Source organism: Sciurus vulgaris, assembly GCF_902686455.1.
Source record: "Sciurus vulgaris genome assembly, chromosome: 2".
NCBI classification, from domain to species: Eukaryota; Metazoa; Chordata; class Mammalia; order Rodentia; family Sciuridae; genus Sciurus; species Sciurus vulgaris.
Window position 1 is genome coordinate 136,796,745 of NC_136462.1, and position 15,265 is coordinate 136,812,009.

Consider the following 15,265-nt stretch of genomic DNA (forward strand, 5'->3'; position numbering starts at 1 on the left):
TCTAATAAAATATTTTTAAAAGGGCTGAGAGTGTGACTCAGCAGTTAAGAGCCCCTGGGTTCAATCCCTGGTACAAAAAAAAAAAGTTAGGCTGGCTGGATTTCTGCCCTTATTTCTGGGAAATTGCTAGAGTGATTTCCCACCCAGTTCTTACTCACAAGCCCACCACACACACACACAGCCCTTACCTTGCACTGTCAGCGGTCTGTGCCTTTGAGATGAGGAAGCAAGAGTTCTTAAACTCTGCAACTGTATTTCAGGCTTGATCCTGAGTCAGTATCTTGCTTACACTTCTGAATAATAATCACCTCAGCTGCACAATCACTGCTTAGTCTAGTAAAAATTTCAACATTCTTGAGTCCTGTGTAATCTTTCATTAGTCATTGTAGTACTAACTGGTTTTTTAACATGGAGACCTGACTAGTATGTTATTAATTCTAAGAGTAAGCTGGTAGATAAACACTGGGAAATAATCCCAGGAACACCTGCCTTTCGTTAGGTTACCTCAGTGGGTCTCAGGTCTTCACTCTGACCCTGACTTTGCTATTTACGACATAAGCACTATGTCTGCCTGCATTCCCTAGAAGCAGTAAGTCCCCTCCCTTTTTTAACCCCTTTTGCATTTCTGTTTTTGTTTTCTTCTTTTAATCTGCAACTTAATTATCTCCCGAGTGATAGTTTCTTCATTTTAGTTCCAAGCACCTGTTCAAAAATGACCTCAATTATTTACAGCACATGACATTTGAGATGTTTTGAGAGCCACCACCTTAGGGTGGCCTGCGGCTCTGAGCAGGGTGGTTGATGACTCTACCAGCCTCTCTCCCTCAGAGGAACATATAAACTAATAGGAATCTGAGTAACTGAGAATCCTTAATATCAAAAATTGCTTGTTTGACTTTTAAGTGATTTTTGCCTTACCCAAAACAGAAAATGTTGGTCCTAAGGAGTGCTAATTAGTGTTTCCTTTGGTAGCCCTGTGTGATGTGGTCAGGGAGCAAGTGCATGACTTCACCACCAAGCAGATGCTATGGTCTCCATAATAGTATGTTCCTTTTGAGCACATCCTGGTTTCTTCACAGAATGACATGGTGTTCAGGACAAGGATGGATTTGCAAACCCTAAAGAAACTTGAGGTAGAAAAAATTTCTAAATTCTTCGATGATTTTTTCTTTTTAATCTCCAACAGAATAATCCAGTCCTTGCACCTCCAAGCTTAAGCAAGATGATCCAAATGGCTGGAGAGATTGCAGATGGCATGGCATACCTCAATGCCAACAAGTTTGTCCACAGAGACCTTGCTGCCCGGAATTGCATGGTAGCTGAAGATTTCACAGTCAAAATTGGAGGTATGTCTTTGCTTTCCAGGTCTAAGCAAGAGCAAAATCTCAGTGATCTAGGGACCTTGTGGGCAGTAGCCTGTCTATGGAGAGATTTTGCAGCTCATTTCCTGAGTGCAAAGACAATTAATATGATTGTCTTTAGTTGCTAGTCAATCACAAACCCACCCAGGCTAACTCTGATCCTAAGAGCATGTGGACACAGTGGTCCAGGTAGTGGCCATGGTCCCTGAAGTCCCCTCTTTTCCTAGCATTTTAGGTATTTCTAGGTAAAATAATACTCAACATTGATCGTAAAAATAATCAAGACAGTGTCCACGTGTAATTTCAACTTGAGAAAAGTCACCGGCCAATCTTCCTGCAGTTTCTCTGGCTTATAAGGGAAACTGTCCCCTCCCAAAGGTCCACAGAGTTTTCTAAGAGGGGAAGCACCTTCACAGTTACGGCCCTGCAACAGAGCAGGAATGGTGGCAGGGACAGTTATGGTAGTCCCTCAATTGAAAAAGATCACTGCTTCATGGCTTTCACACCTAAGATCTGTCAGCTTCCATGCTCTTGACCCTGCTATCAGGACAGTTATCGTCGTGATCTGTGTTGACCATACTACCAGGTAGATACCATGTTTCCACCCCTCACTACTGTAACAACAAAAAAATGCACAAGGTTGAATTTTCATTCTGGTCTTTTACTCTCCCTAAGAAAAACATACAGCGTCAGGGTTGCTCAGGAAACCACCTGCTTTTACCATGATCTTTTATCTTATTACGATGAGATAATAGTTCATTAAAAAAACAAATATTCATACTGAGAATATGCAGAGAATCTTAACATGCAAGGAAAACTATTTATGGTTAACCTCTTTATCTAGATCTCAAACCATGTGCTCTTATGTGTTAGCCTGCATATTTTTTCCCTTATCAATGATTTTTCAAATGAAATGTTTTGGTCCCTAGTGAGAAATGAGTATCCTCCCTAGAGTGGTTTCCAAAGCAGGGCTGAGGGTCTTTACTTTGCATTTATTTACAGGATCTGGAGGTGCTAGAATGCAACCACTTCATAGATCAGATATCATTTAGTCATTGGAGTTACACATCCAGGATCCCCTAGTATGCCCCTAGACCTGGCCCCTTGAGGCATCCTCACATTTGGTGCCACATGAAGCCCCACTAGGCTATGCAGCCGTTTAGAAGGAAGAGGGGGCCCAAGAAGCTGTCTTGCCTCCCAGGTTCCCAAAAAGAGCCACTCCTTACTGGCTGGGCTTCCTTTGTGCATCCAGTCTGATTTTCCTTCCCTTCTCATCCCTCTCACTTGGGGGACTCAGATTGTAGCTTCGGCCCAGTACAAGGTGTCGTGCCCAGTGAGCCTGAGGAGCAGGTTCCCTCAGTTCTGTGAGCCTGGTTTTTCTTTCTAATTAAAACATTTTAGTTGTATTTGGGAAGAAAGGGTTTTTTTTCTGGAATTTTATTCTTTTCCTTTTTTTTTTTTTTTTTTTTTGACAGCAAAGGCAAATACTCTCATTTGCATATCATTGGATTAATTCAGAAATAATACACTAGCACTTCGTTTGTATTCTTCACAAAGGTTCATAAATGTTTTCCCATTGCCCACTGTCTCATGGATTATAAGCATGACAAATAATTTCACTGGAGCCAACCTGATGGCCCTTAGTATGAAAGTAAATTATGTCGGTTAATGTCCAAGAAACTTTGTTCTCCTTGTGTTTGCTTTATTGCCTTACCTCTTTTTGGCATGAGTTAGAGACATGATGGGCATTTTTTTCCTGGGAAGGAGAAAGGAAGAGTCCATGTGAGAAAAGGTTCTGTGATTGAGTGGAAAATCAAAATTCAACAAAGAAGCAATAATTCAGGATTATAAAACAAACCTGTCATCAAATATAATTCTGTGACATCTTCTAGAGATATAGAAAAATGAAGAATTTTTAAAAATGAGGGAGAGTATTATGTTGGAAAACAATATTAATAATTCCAGAGGCCTAGTAAATATCACCTCTAGGGCACATTATTGTACACTTTTGTTACTGTGAGTTGTTACTCCAAATATTTCCCCCTTTATTAAGTGGTGAAGCTCCTTGTTTTCCCTTGCCGTGGGCCTTGCTATATCAAGTAAATAAGAGGCTACACTCTCTTGTTTCTTGGATCAGTTTTTAAAACTATGTGTCACTGACCCTTGGTTTATGCAATACATATTTTCTTAATAAATCTTGGGACTTGATGATTTGTCAACTGCCTCTCATTTAAATGCAGCAAAGGAATTAACTTCTTTAAGGAAAACTATTTATAGTTAACCTCTTTATCTAGATCCAGATTATAAATGTATTTAAAAACAGAGATTTACTGATATTTTCCTATCATGTGATTAATCATCTTTTACTTTTCCTGCCTTATAAAATTACAAACCTTCATATTGGTCCATCTCAAAGTATGACGAGTCTGTATCTACCTTGGTCATAAAAGGACTGAAGGGCCCTATGCTTTGACAATGACCATGCACTTGCTTCTGCCTTAAGAACTGCTCCTTATATATATATACAATGGAATATTACTCCACCATGAAGAATGATAAAATTATGGCATTTGCAGGCAAATGGATGAAATTGGAGGATATCATGCTAAGTGAGATAAGCCAATCTCAAAAAACTAAAGGACGAATGATCTCGCTGATAAGCAGATGAGGACATATAAGGGGGTGTAGGAGGGGTTAGGGTTAGGGTTAGGTTTAGGGTTAGGGATAAGGAGGGTGGTAAGAATGGAGGAAGGAAGGACTGTATAGAGGGAAAAGAGGGGCGGGAGGGGTGGGGGTGGGGAAAAAATAACAGAATGAATCAAACAACATTACCCTATGTAAATTTATGATTTTTAATTAAAATAAATTAAAAAAAAAAAAAAAAAAAAAGGACTGCTCCTGCAGTGTAACTATGTGCTTTTCTCCGCACCTTTCAGATTTTGGTATGACACGAGATATCTATGAGACAGACTACTACCGGAAAGGAGGGAAAGGGTTGCTACCTGTGCGCTGGATGTCTCCTGAGTCCCTCAAGGATGGAGTCTTCACCACTCACTCAGACGTCTGGTATGAGAGCCTTTTTCTGCAAGGCCAGCCCAGGGCATCCATCCTTTGCACATGCCACCAGTCAGGCTCAAGGGTTTTATTTTCTTCCTGGTCTCTTCTCATTGCTACCCATTTCCAGCTTTAGCTTAGTGTTTTGTGTGCCAAAGCTAGAAATGGCTTTAAAACTAGAAGTGTGGGCTTTGAGATGGTCCTGTTATTAGTGGGCTAACTAAGGACAGAAGGGCATTTGTGGGATTCTAAGGAAATTTGTGGGACCAATGTTTCTTTTCATCTTTAGCAGGTATTGATTGTGCTTCTAGGTACTAGGACATGCCAAAAGTTTCAGTTCTCTTTGCTTCTCCTCTTGCCTGCCTTTCCTCTTTCTCAGTAAATAGTGTGCATATGTGTGATGCATGTGCACATGTGTGCCTGCTTCACCTAATTGAACCTTCAGATTACAGACAATGCTTTCTTTGGACCCAAAGCTTATGATTCTTGATGTGTTTTCCTGTTGGTCCCCATCTGCTGTCTGTCTTCTCCCAATGGGCATCCATGGCTATAGACCCATAGATGGTTATGGAAAGCAAAATGTCTCCCTTAGTTATAAAAACGTCTTGTGGTGAAAGCTTATCAGCTAAGGGGTGCAAAGACTTTCCTGTAGTACTGTTTATTGCAGTTGCCTGGACACATTGTATAGAAGCAGTCAAGTTCTGAAATACTACTGAGATTCTTGGCAGACAAAAGCCCTGGCACATCCACCTTCTCGAATGTCAGTGAGTGTCTTGGCTTTCCTCTTGGGAGATCCCATTGCTGTTGTGTTACACATCTTCAATGGGAGATCCCATTGCTGTTGTGTTACAGAAATGGTAGTTGTTTACGCCAACTGTCCAGATGACCACATAATAGAACTATTTCAGTAGTGACCGACATCATTTTTTTAACCTCATGAACCTTTCACAGTCAAGGGCCTTGGATCTTATTTTAAAGACAGGTGCAAATTGGAAATAGCTTTTGAATTCAGTGAAGCCTAAATGCTACTTGAGCTCAAGGATGAGATCTTGTCTGCAATCAGCTTGTCAAAGTGTTAGAAATTGAGGTGTCAGGAGAGGGCATACCTGGGTGCACATATGCATCTGTTTGTCTAAGCTTTGTGCTTCCAGAAACTTTGAGGTCAGCTTACAGGGTAAGAAAACAGAAGCAGGGTAGGAAGATGAAGCTGGAGTTGTTAATACCTCACAGGCTTACTCTCACCACCAGTTTCCGACTGTCACTTCAGAGAACAGCAAAGGGGTAAAACAGGTGCCAGTATTCGCCCCCAAGTCTACATAGCCATTATGAACAAATAAGAAAAAATATCCATAAAGGACATAGGCATTTGGAATTCATTCCCTTAAACATCCAAGCATTGACACAGTGCTTTGGGCTTTTGGGTGTTTAGCCAGGCCTTTGAGGATGACACATTGGGGAAGACAAGGGTGCTTCCTAGGCTCTACCCTGAAGCTGGACCCTCTAAAAAATGGAAATCAGAAGCACAAAACAATCATTTCAAAATTGTTAAGGTCTAGGAAATAGAATTTTTGTCTGGGCTTTATAGAAGAGAACCCAGAATCTTAGGGTTGGGAGGCACCTTGGAGGTCAGTGTCCCAAATCCCCTCACTGTGTCCTTCGCAGCTGGCATTTGAGCTTCTGTGGAGATGCTTCCAGGGACAGCGCATTCATTCCTTCCCTCAGCCTGGCCAGCTGGACTCTTCAGATGTCTTTATTTTTTGCACACCCTTCTCACAGTCAGCCTCCCTATGACACCTCTTTGATCCCCCTGTCTGCAGCACAGTCACACACCCTGCTCTGTTTTTGATCAGGTCGTGGAGTCATCCAAGACACATCTCTGTCCTCTAGTTGAACACCCCTAGGTCCTACTGTCATCCTAGGCTCATTCCTTTGGTCCTTAACTCCTTGGGAACTGTGGCTGCTCCTTCTGCAGCTCCTGCATCCTTCTCAAGTGTCCTGTTTGAGTTAGAGGGCATGGTGTGCTCCTAGGTATGGAGAAGACCAAGCAAAGAATGGGGAGTGGGACTTTGCATAGTTGCGCTCCCTTCCTGTGCACCACCCGACACACAGCCTTTGTTTCTTAAGAAGTTTTCCAGCCAGCCACAAATTCCAAGTTTATTTGCTTCTTTGGTGACTAATTCCAATCAATGAGGAATATGAATTTCTTTGTAGGTGTCAATTTGGTGGTGACTGGGACAGGTATGCACTAACCACCCTCTTCCTCCACTAGGTGAGATCACAACATGGGGTCTGTTTACTTGGAGGAAACAAACCCCAGTGCTCATGCTTAGAGAAGACTTTATAAAGAGGCATTTGTTTAATGTTTAAAGATTAAATCTATCCACAAAAGTCTTATGACTTGCTTTTGGGTGAAGACATTAATAGCTAAGGCCACGTAGTGAAATGCCTTCTTTGAAAAACACATGGGTGTTACATATTTCTCAGTGCCTCTGCCTGACTATGTGGCCTTGGTCAAGTCACTGGGCTTCTTTGAGCTCTACTGGCTTGTCAGTAAGGTGAAGAATGTCTAGGGATGCCTGTGCTCTCTGCTCCCTCTGTGGTACTTTGATAGATGTTTAAATGGCTGTTATGATGACTGGTGTTGGGTAGAGATGACACAGCCCCTGTGCCTTGGAGCAGAAAAACAGTGGAACTTAGTTCTACTATTGAACTGTGACAACCACAGATTGGAGCACTTAGTGTCACAAAGACATATGAAACTAACATCAGACAAGTCATTCAGGAAAAAACTTTTGCAGTTCAATTTGATAAGAATTAGTAGTGAACTGGGCCTGTTGCTTCCTGTTTTATTTCATGTGTGTGATTGTGATGATATCAGTGTGTAGAAGAAGCAGGTGTGACAAAAGATACCACCCCTGTCCTCAAGGGAGTAAGTCTTATAGAGAAGAGAAAGTGGCCTGGCAGGTGGGGGTCAAGGAAGTCTTCATAGATGAGATAAAGTTGTAGGACCACCCCAGTGTATAGATTGTCACCAACAAAGCAATGGGGAAAGGGTTCCTGGCAGGGAATGCTGGGGGAGAGTGGGGAATAGTAGTATTTTCTTGAGGGAATCGGGTTGCTGACTTGGTTACTGTGTTAGGGATTTTGGTTCCATTCTGCAGACTCTGCAAAGACTTTTAAGGTTTCTGAACAGGAGATAACTACAGCTGTGTTGTAAGAAGTTCACATTAGCTGGAATGGAAGGGTGCAGTAAGCTGGGCAAGAAAGACCACCTGCACAAAGGAGGCACTGGGGGTAGGGAATGAGGAACTGCATGCAGCTTTGGACAAACCTGGATCTTAACTGCCAAGTCATAAGACCTCGAAGAGGCCAGGGTAACCACAGGTGTACCACTCAGGTGGAACGGGACATTGGCTGCAGGGAGACTGAGAGAAGAACAGGAAGCCTGACAGTTCAGCTCGAGACACACTGCATTTGTGGAGGAGCTTGGAGTAGAGCTATGGGGCTGCAAAGGCCCCATAAAAAAAAAGCCATCCAGTTAGAACTGGCTCCCTGAAAACTGGTGATGTGGCCAGAAAAAGTAGTGGGGCAAGAGAAGTGGAGTTGAGAGGAACCAGGTCAGACCATTTTCAGACCTCCAGCAGTTGGCACAAATAGAAAGCACATCACTTTTGCTGGGTGGCACTGCAAGGGCAATGATGGGCAATGCAGCCTCTGAGGTATGCTGCTGCTGTTACTGGGGCAGGTTTTGGAGGGCAGAGCTGCCCCACCACTGAAGCTGATGGAAAACCTGCTTCCTTTGCCCAGTTCTTTTGAAAGCCATGCATTGGCCATGCTTTGGTTTTTATGGATCTCTCATACAACTGAAGACTCTTTCTTGGTTACTGGCAGTTAGTTAGAAAGGATCTTGGGTTGGTCAGTCCTCTGATTGCTAAGGTTCTATTTCTAACATCTGCTTTTTGTATCAATTTGTACAAAAAAATTTTATTCAACAAGAAGAACTGAAGCTCACCAAAACATTCTGATATAGTCAGTCTCCCACCCCCACCTCTGGCTTGTTCGCAAGACCAGGCTTCCTAGAGCTCTGAGTGGAAAATACCTTGCCCCAGGTTTTTCCGTGAGGCTTGGCCAGTACTCTGGGCCAGGTTCCATGAGAAAGTCTCATGGGCAGCTTGCTCACAGGCAGTCTGCTTTATTCCACTGCTATGACCCTGGCGTAGTGCAAATAGGTCAGGGAGAATTTATGAAGGTGGGTATTTACCCTGGGAAGGTACATTTATTTTGCAGATTATAGCATTGCTTTTTTGAACATTACCTATCTGGAATTTCTAAATAAATGTATCTGTTTTAATTTGATCTTCTGAACTGACAGACAAATCTGCAGGCATGGCAGAACTGCTCACTTCTTTGCCTACCAAGTTCATTCTTCAGTTGACCTCTGAAAGAAAGGGATTCTTTGTTGTTGGACACAACTCATGGGCCAGTTCAGCCCACCCAGACCCCCACCTGTGAGCAAGGCATCTGGGCCAGTTGCTCCTAGGCTCTATGTGGGCTCAGGGGTTCTGTTCTTTCTTCTGGGCCAAATCAGGCTCCCTATAGAGCTTTTAAACATCCCAAGGCCCAGGCCCTTAACCCCAACCAATCAAATCAAAGCTCCTGTTGGGGCCCCAGGCATCAGTCTATTTTAAACATTCCCTGGAGGTTCTCTTGTATAGCAGTGTTCAGAACCTCTGGGTTAGAGATTTCTAAGCCCATTCTAAGGATCTCCTGAGGAGCTTTTTAAGACTTATTATCCCAAGTCAGTAACTGCCTAGAACCTGGGGGTCTGCATTTTTTTATTCTTAGAATAAAGCAAGTTTGGAAAGTACCACCCTGTGGGGGTAAATGACTGGGACTAGGAACTGAGTGCTGTGATCTAGGTCAGGGGCTTCTATACATGCAGGGGTTGCTGAAAGCTCCCCAAGCATCAGCTGCCTCAGCTCTGCCACCAGGGCTGAAGTTGCAGGGAATATCAGTGGTAATGGAGGAAGGCAGATGTCCCACATTCAGCACAGTGCCTGGCTCACTGCCAAGCAGTTACCTCCATAAGGACAGTTTTTTAGTGTCTAAGGTTAAGGAAATGCTGGTAAGGAGGGGCAGAGTGGTCCTGCCCTTCCTTCTCCAAGCTGTTCATGTTTGTTTTCTCCCTGTAGGTCCTTTGGGGTCGTCCTCTGGGAGATTGCCACACTGGCCGAGCAGCCGTACCAGGGCTTGTCCAACGAGCAAGTCCTTCGCTTCGTCATGGAGGGTGGCCTTCTGGACAAGCCTGACAACTGCCCCGACATGCTGTATGTATTTCCCGGGCCCTCTCAGCTCTCCTTTGATTTATTTCCTCAAATAACTATTTTCCTGAGTCATGTAAGATTAAAAATTACAGGAACCAGAAATTCTCTCTCATCCTGTGGGTGTGGTGATGATCTAGAGCAGATTAGAAAAGGGTTTATTTATGCTCTTTGGAAGATCCCACAGGTCCTATGCCTTTTTGCCAACACCTTAATGGCATTGTGGTTTCTGAAGCCCAATGTCTCTGTAAACTATTTGACCATAGCAATCTTTGCTCATCCTTTCTATGCAAGGTTTTAAAAACAAGTCAACAATACAATACTTACTACTCTTAAGTCAAATTCAAGAGCCTTTCATCAGCCTTAGGCACACCTGAGAGAACTGCCACAGCTTATGGTCAGGACTCCTTCATTTATCACATAAGGTAAACCTCAGACATGTTTCAACAAAGTACTACCACATTGGCATCACCCCCAACTCAGTTCTCTGTTAAGAGTTAGAATAGTCATAAACCACCTAAGTACCCAGATCTCTGAGCCTCGTTCCTAGGAACAGTGTGGGTTTTGGGTTGAACTGACCCCTTAGTGGGCACAACCCTGGGCACACTCAGCTTTGGGCACTGATGTGTTTGGTTCCTGAAATCTGTTAGATAATGAGGGTATGTGCCTCATAGGCCTTCCTTCTCAGTGCTCCTTGGAGATGCCCCCAGCATTTGTCAACTTTCTGTCACTGTAACAAATACCTAAGATAATCAATTTACAAAAAGAAAAGGATTCTTTTGGCCCACAGTTGTGGTGGTTTCAGTTCTTGATCAGCTGGCATGTTGCTTTTGGGGCTGGCATAAGGCAGCGCATCATGGCAGAAGTGCATGCCAGAGCAAAACTGCAAACCTCCTGGCCTGGAAATAAAAGTAAGCCACAGGGAGCTGGAGTCCCACTGTCCCCTTCAAAGGCATGTCCTAATGACTTTGAAGACCACCCAGTAGTCCCCACTTCCCTAAAGGTTCTTCTGTCTCCCAGCAGCACCAAGCTGGGGACCATTGCCTTCAATACATGGCCTTTGGAGGACTTTAGCTTCATTCCCCTGGCTCTAGCTATGTGACTGGAGGCGGGGGCTGGGGGGCACTTAATACAGCACCCCTCTGCTGCAAGATGGTGTGCAGTTAGCATTATGTTCATTAGTTGCTGCTTTTTTTTTTTATTATTATTATAAACAAATGGGATACATGTAGTTGCTGCTTCTTAACATTGGTTCAGCAGAAGCCTGTTCTGTCCCATGAACACTTCACATGAATTAAGAAAGAGGTCTATGAGGAGGATGCCTAAGAATGTCCCCACAAAGGCATCCTTCTCTCACTGGCTAGCTGTGTTCGGCGGCAGGGGGTGGGGATGGGGTGCCATTGTCTCCTCTAAGCATAGGAAATCGGGGAGTGACTTAAGTCTGGAGGCATTCCTGGAGCTGCAGAGTAAGGCTACCACTGATGGTACCTCTGCTTCTCAGAGGACATGGGGCACTGGGCCTCCCAGATCCCTTGTTAAAGAGACTGCTAGTACAGTTTCTTCAGAATGCCACAATCCATAGTTGGAAGAGTCTCAAAAGGCCACTCGGTATGTTTTCTTGCCCGGCATAGAAAATCCCCCTTCTCCCCACCTGTACTGGAAACCTAATAGTTGAAAAAACAATTAGTATCTGTTAGCTCACAGAGTTTCTGAAGATGAGAAATCTGGGAGTGGCTTGGTGGGATGGCTCTGGCTTAGAGTCTCTAGGTTCTTGCTGTCAAGCTGTCAGCAGGATTGCGGTCCTCTGAAGGCTCACCCAGGGTGGTGGATCTTCTTCCAAGGCACTGATGTGGCTGTGTACCATGTGAGGTCTTACTTTCTATGTGGACCTCCCCATAGCACCACTGGAATGTCCTCGTGACTTTCCCTATAGCAGGGCTCAGCAAACTCTACAGGGCCAGGTAGTCAGATAGTAAATGTTTTTGACTCTGGGGGCCCACACGATCTTGTTTGCAACTGTTCAGTTTTGCTGCTGTGATACAGAAGCAGTCATAAAGAGTATATAAACAAGTGTGAACTGGGGTCCAACAAAACTTTACTTTTGGATACTAAAATTTGAATTTTGTGTAATTCCATGTTGTCACATACCATCCTTTCTTTAATATTTTCCCCCCAACCATTTGTAAATGTAAAAGCCATTTGTAGTTCAGATGTCTCCCTACAAATTCAGGGAGGCAGCAGGCCAGATTGGGCCCATAGACCTGTAGATTTCCTGCTCTGCCTTGCACTGGAACCAATGATCCACAAGCAAAGTGGCCTCCAGTGTCCTTTCTGATGTAATCCCAGAAGGAACACTCTACTGCTCCCATCTTCTCCAGGGTTCACAGTGTGGGAGGGGATTACTCAGAGAAGCTCTGGGAGTCCTGAAAGCTGGCTTCCACCTTCTGTACCTGCAGTGTCCCTTACAAGAGGCCATCTGCTGTCCATCTTGAACAGTATAGCCTCTGAGTTAGAATGTAAGAAATGGAGTGTGAGCACTGATGTCCACTAAATTTGCATAAAGGTGCATGGTGCCAGAATAGATTTGAATACTAGAATTAGTGGTATTTAGCAAGCTTAGAAACAGCCCAGGAAAGCAGGTATGAGTTTTGTTCCTGTAGTTTGGTGTTGGTGGAGAGAGAGGTATTGTTTTTGTGCCCCTTTTTTTTTCCTTAGACTTGGATGAATGTTTGTCTCTGGGAAACTTGTGGGACTCTTGAAGTTGATCCACCTCCAGATGACTGGAGTTCACTATTAATTCAATATGCCTGGGAAGCAGCCCACCTGCCATGGGAAAAGCAATGAACTTCCTGTTCCCAGCGTGGAGGATGAGGAAGTTTACACAGAGAGGTTACTCTTGGATAAGAAATGTGTAATTCACAAGGCATTTCTGCTTTGCCATCCAGAACCCCCTTGGCAAATTTGTCTCCCTTCTAAGAAAAGAGCAGAAGAAAGGGAGGTGAGGCTGGTTTCATAGGGAATAGCTGTGTCATCCTTCTTAATTTACTGATGAGCTTACATGAAGAAGGATTCTGGGAGAGAGTGGAGTTCTTTTGTTATGAGGAATCAAAGAATGGACTTTGTTTATCCCAGAGAATAGCAGAGTTCCTAAGCCCTTAGGAGTTACCTGGGTCTCAAGTGGGAAAGAAAACCTTTCACCTTTGTGGTTCTGCTATGGCAACATGTACTCCCTGGTCATGTTGTGTGACCCCTGGGGGACTCAGCTCAGCATCAGAAAGACCCTACAGCTGTTTAGTGATACCTGTACATGAAGTCAGTTGCCTTAGGAGTAGCCAAGCCCCCATTCCTCAGTATCATAGTCTTCTGGCCTTCGAGGAAAGACTGCAGCCTGAACCCTGAGGTACTCAAGTCTCAGCACCATAACTCAGTTTGAATTAATTTGGCAAGCTTCATAAGATCAGCTTTGGGTTGTGGTTGCATCCATATTTTAAAGTGATGACAAAGCCAGAGCTTAGGCTATAGACATCACTGAACCCTCTGGGTGCATGCTGGCTACTAAAGTCACAAAGATGAGGAAGGAATGGTCCTCAATATCATGAAATCTGGTGGCATTAAAGGACCCAACTCTAACACTGCAGGATAAGGGATAGAGCAGAGATGTGAATTCAGCCATAAAAACTCAGGCAAAGAAGTCACTTTGCCCCACACGTCAGCTTTTCATTCTGCAGGATTCAGGAAAGAATTTGAACTTTTTGAACTCAGAGAGTCATCAGCTCATAGATGTTTCTGAAACACACTTGGTGGAGTCTGATCATTTTTATGGTTTTCAAGTCATTTTTCCTTTTGCTGATTGAAGTGCCCATGTTACTGTGAATCCTGGGTTGGTTTTGTGGAAATTAAGTGCATGAGTCAGCTCTACATGGACAGGATGACTGTACCTGCCCCATTAGCCCTGATGTGAACTTTGCCACAGCACACAGGCCACACTTCTCCACTGCCAATGCTGGCTAGTAAGTTACTCTAGACAGCCCTGGCTGTTCATGGATGCACACTCAGCCCTGCAGGACCTCTCTGGGATCTGGTCTCTCTGCAATGTGGGTCGACACTGGACTGAGGCTGTGCTAACACTCAGCAGCAGTATTGCTTGGGTCATGAACTGCCCAGGGCATCTTGACTCACTAATATTCTCCACAGATCATAGCCTGTCCAGTTCAAGATGTTGGGTGCCAAGGACCAAGAGGAGACTATGGAAGTGCATCTGTGTGCATGCAACCCTGGCCACCACACAGACTCCCGGGGGTATAGTTCAGTCCTGGAAAGTGGCTTCTCAACCAGGCAAGAGTCCCATTGCAGCCTTGTTGCTGTCCCAGATGGAGGACTGGGTGTGTGCCCCCTGAACTTTCAGTAGAGGACAGCTCTGTTCTCATCAGAGCTTACCAGTGGTAAAAAATGCGCCTTTTAACAGAAGAGTTTTTATCAGATCATAAATCCTTCTGGAGTCTACTGGAGAGTTTTCCTGTGAAAATAGTGTAAACAAGGTCTTGAATCCCACAGAGTAAAAAAGGCTTCCTTTTATGGGCAGCCCTGCAAGGGCTATGACTCTGGAATGATTTAAAAGAGGCATGACATGGCGTGTTTGTGCTGATGTCACTGCATCACAGTCCTGCTGGTGGCACCTCCTCAGCCCCCAGCCTCAGGGCACAAAGCCAGACACAGCTTATGTTCTCAGCCCAGGCCACACACTGCTCAGGGATAAGTCAGCCAAAGAAGAAATTGCAGCCCAGACACAAAAATTATCACATATATTTGTGACCCATTTCAATCAACCAATCAATCCGTTTTCCTCAGAAAGAGATGCGGATATAGGAAAATAGTCTGTTTGCTGTCTGACCAGAGAGGGAGACAATACACTAGCTACTGGTTTATCAGTGCAAATCAAACCCTTCCATGACTTCGACTATCCAGTGAACAGCTGAGAGGGGATGGTCTTCTAGCAGGACCACAGTCGCTCTTGCTGAGGCAACCAAAGTGTAACCATACTGTTTTACAGAGAGCCCCATCTCTACTCCACCCCTGCAGGTTTAACTTTGGAGCTTCTTTTTCCTTGCTTGTGAAATGAGGATATGGTATAATAAACGGGGCCTCCACAGACTTTTGAGGACTAAGGTGGGTTCCCGCACATAAAGCTCCTGCTGCCTGGCACTGTGTACACTGCCACATTTAGTCACTCGGTACTAACACCTAGTGCTGCTCGCAGGTTTACTTGGAAGAGGAGATAATTATCCTTCCTCTTTTGTCTAATTCCTTTTCCTCCAGAGCAGGTTTCAGCCACATTTTTCTGCAAAGGAGCAGTAAACATTTTAGGCTTATAGACTAAACAGCCTCCTTTCTAACTATTCAACCAACAGTTGGAACTTGAAAGCCACAGAGGATATGTAAACAAATGTGCCCTGCTGTAATTCGCTGGCCCCCTAGACCTCTAGAACATTGAATTCTAGATGGATGTCCCTCTTATTCTCTTTCAAGGTC

At 44.2% G+C, this 15,265-nt stretch overlaps 1 protein-coding gene across 1 annotated transcript in view; it reads left to right on the forward strand.

Moving 5' to 3' along the window:
- IGF1R (insulin like growth factor 1 receptor) overlaps window positions 1-15,265 on the forward strand; it is a 325,470-nt gene that overhangs the window by 300,709 nt on the left and 9,496 nt on the right. Inside the window, exons 18-20 of the mRNA XM_079129075.1 lie at window positions 1,187-1,346; window positions 4,298-4,427; window positions 9,608-9,742. Coding sequence (XP_078985201.1) covers window positions 1,187-1,346; window positions 4,298-4,427; window positions 9,608-9,742 — 425 coding nt within the window. The remainder of the gene's footprint in view (window positions 1-1,186; window positions 1,347-4,297; window positions 4,428-9,607; window positions 9,743-15,265) is intronic.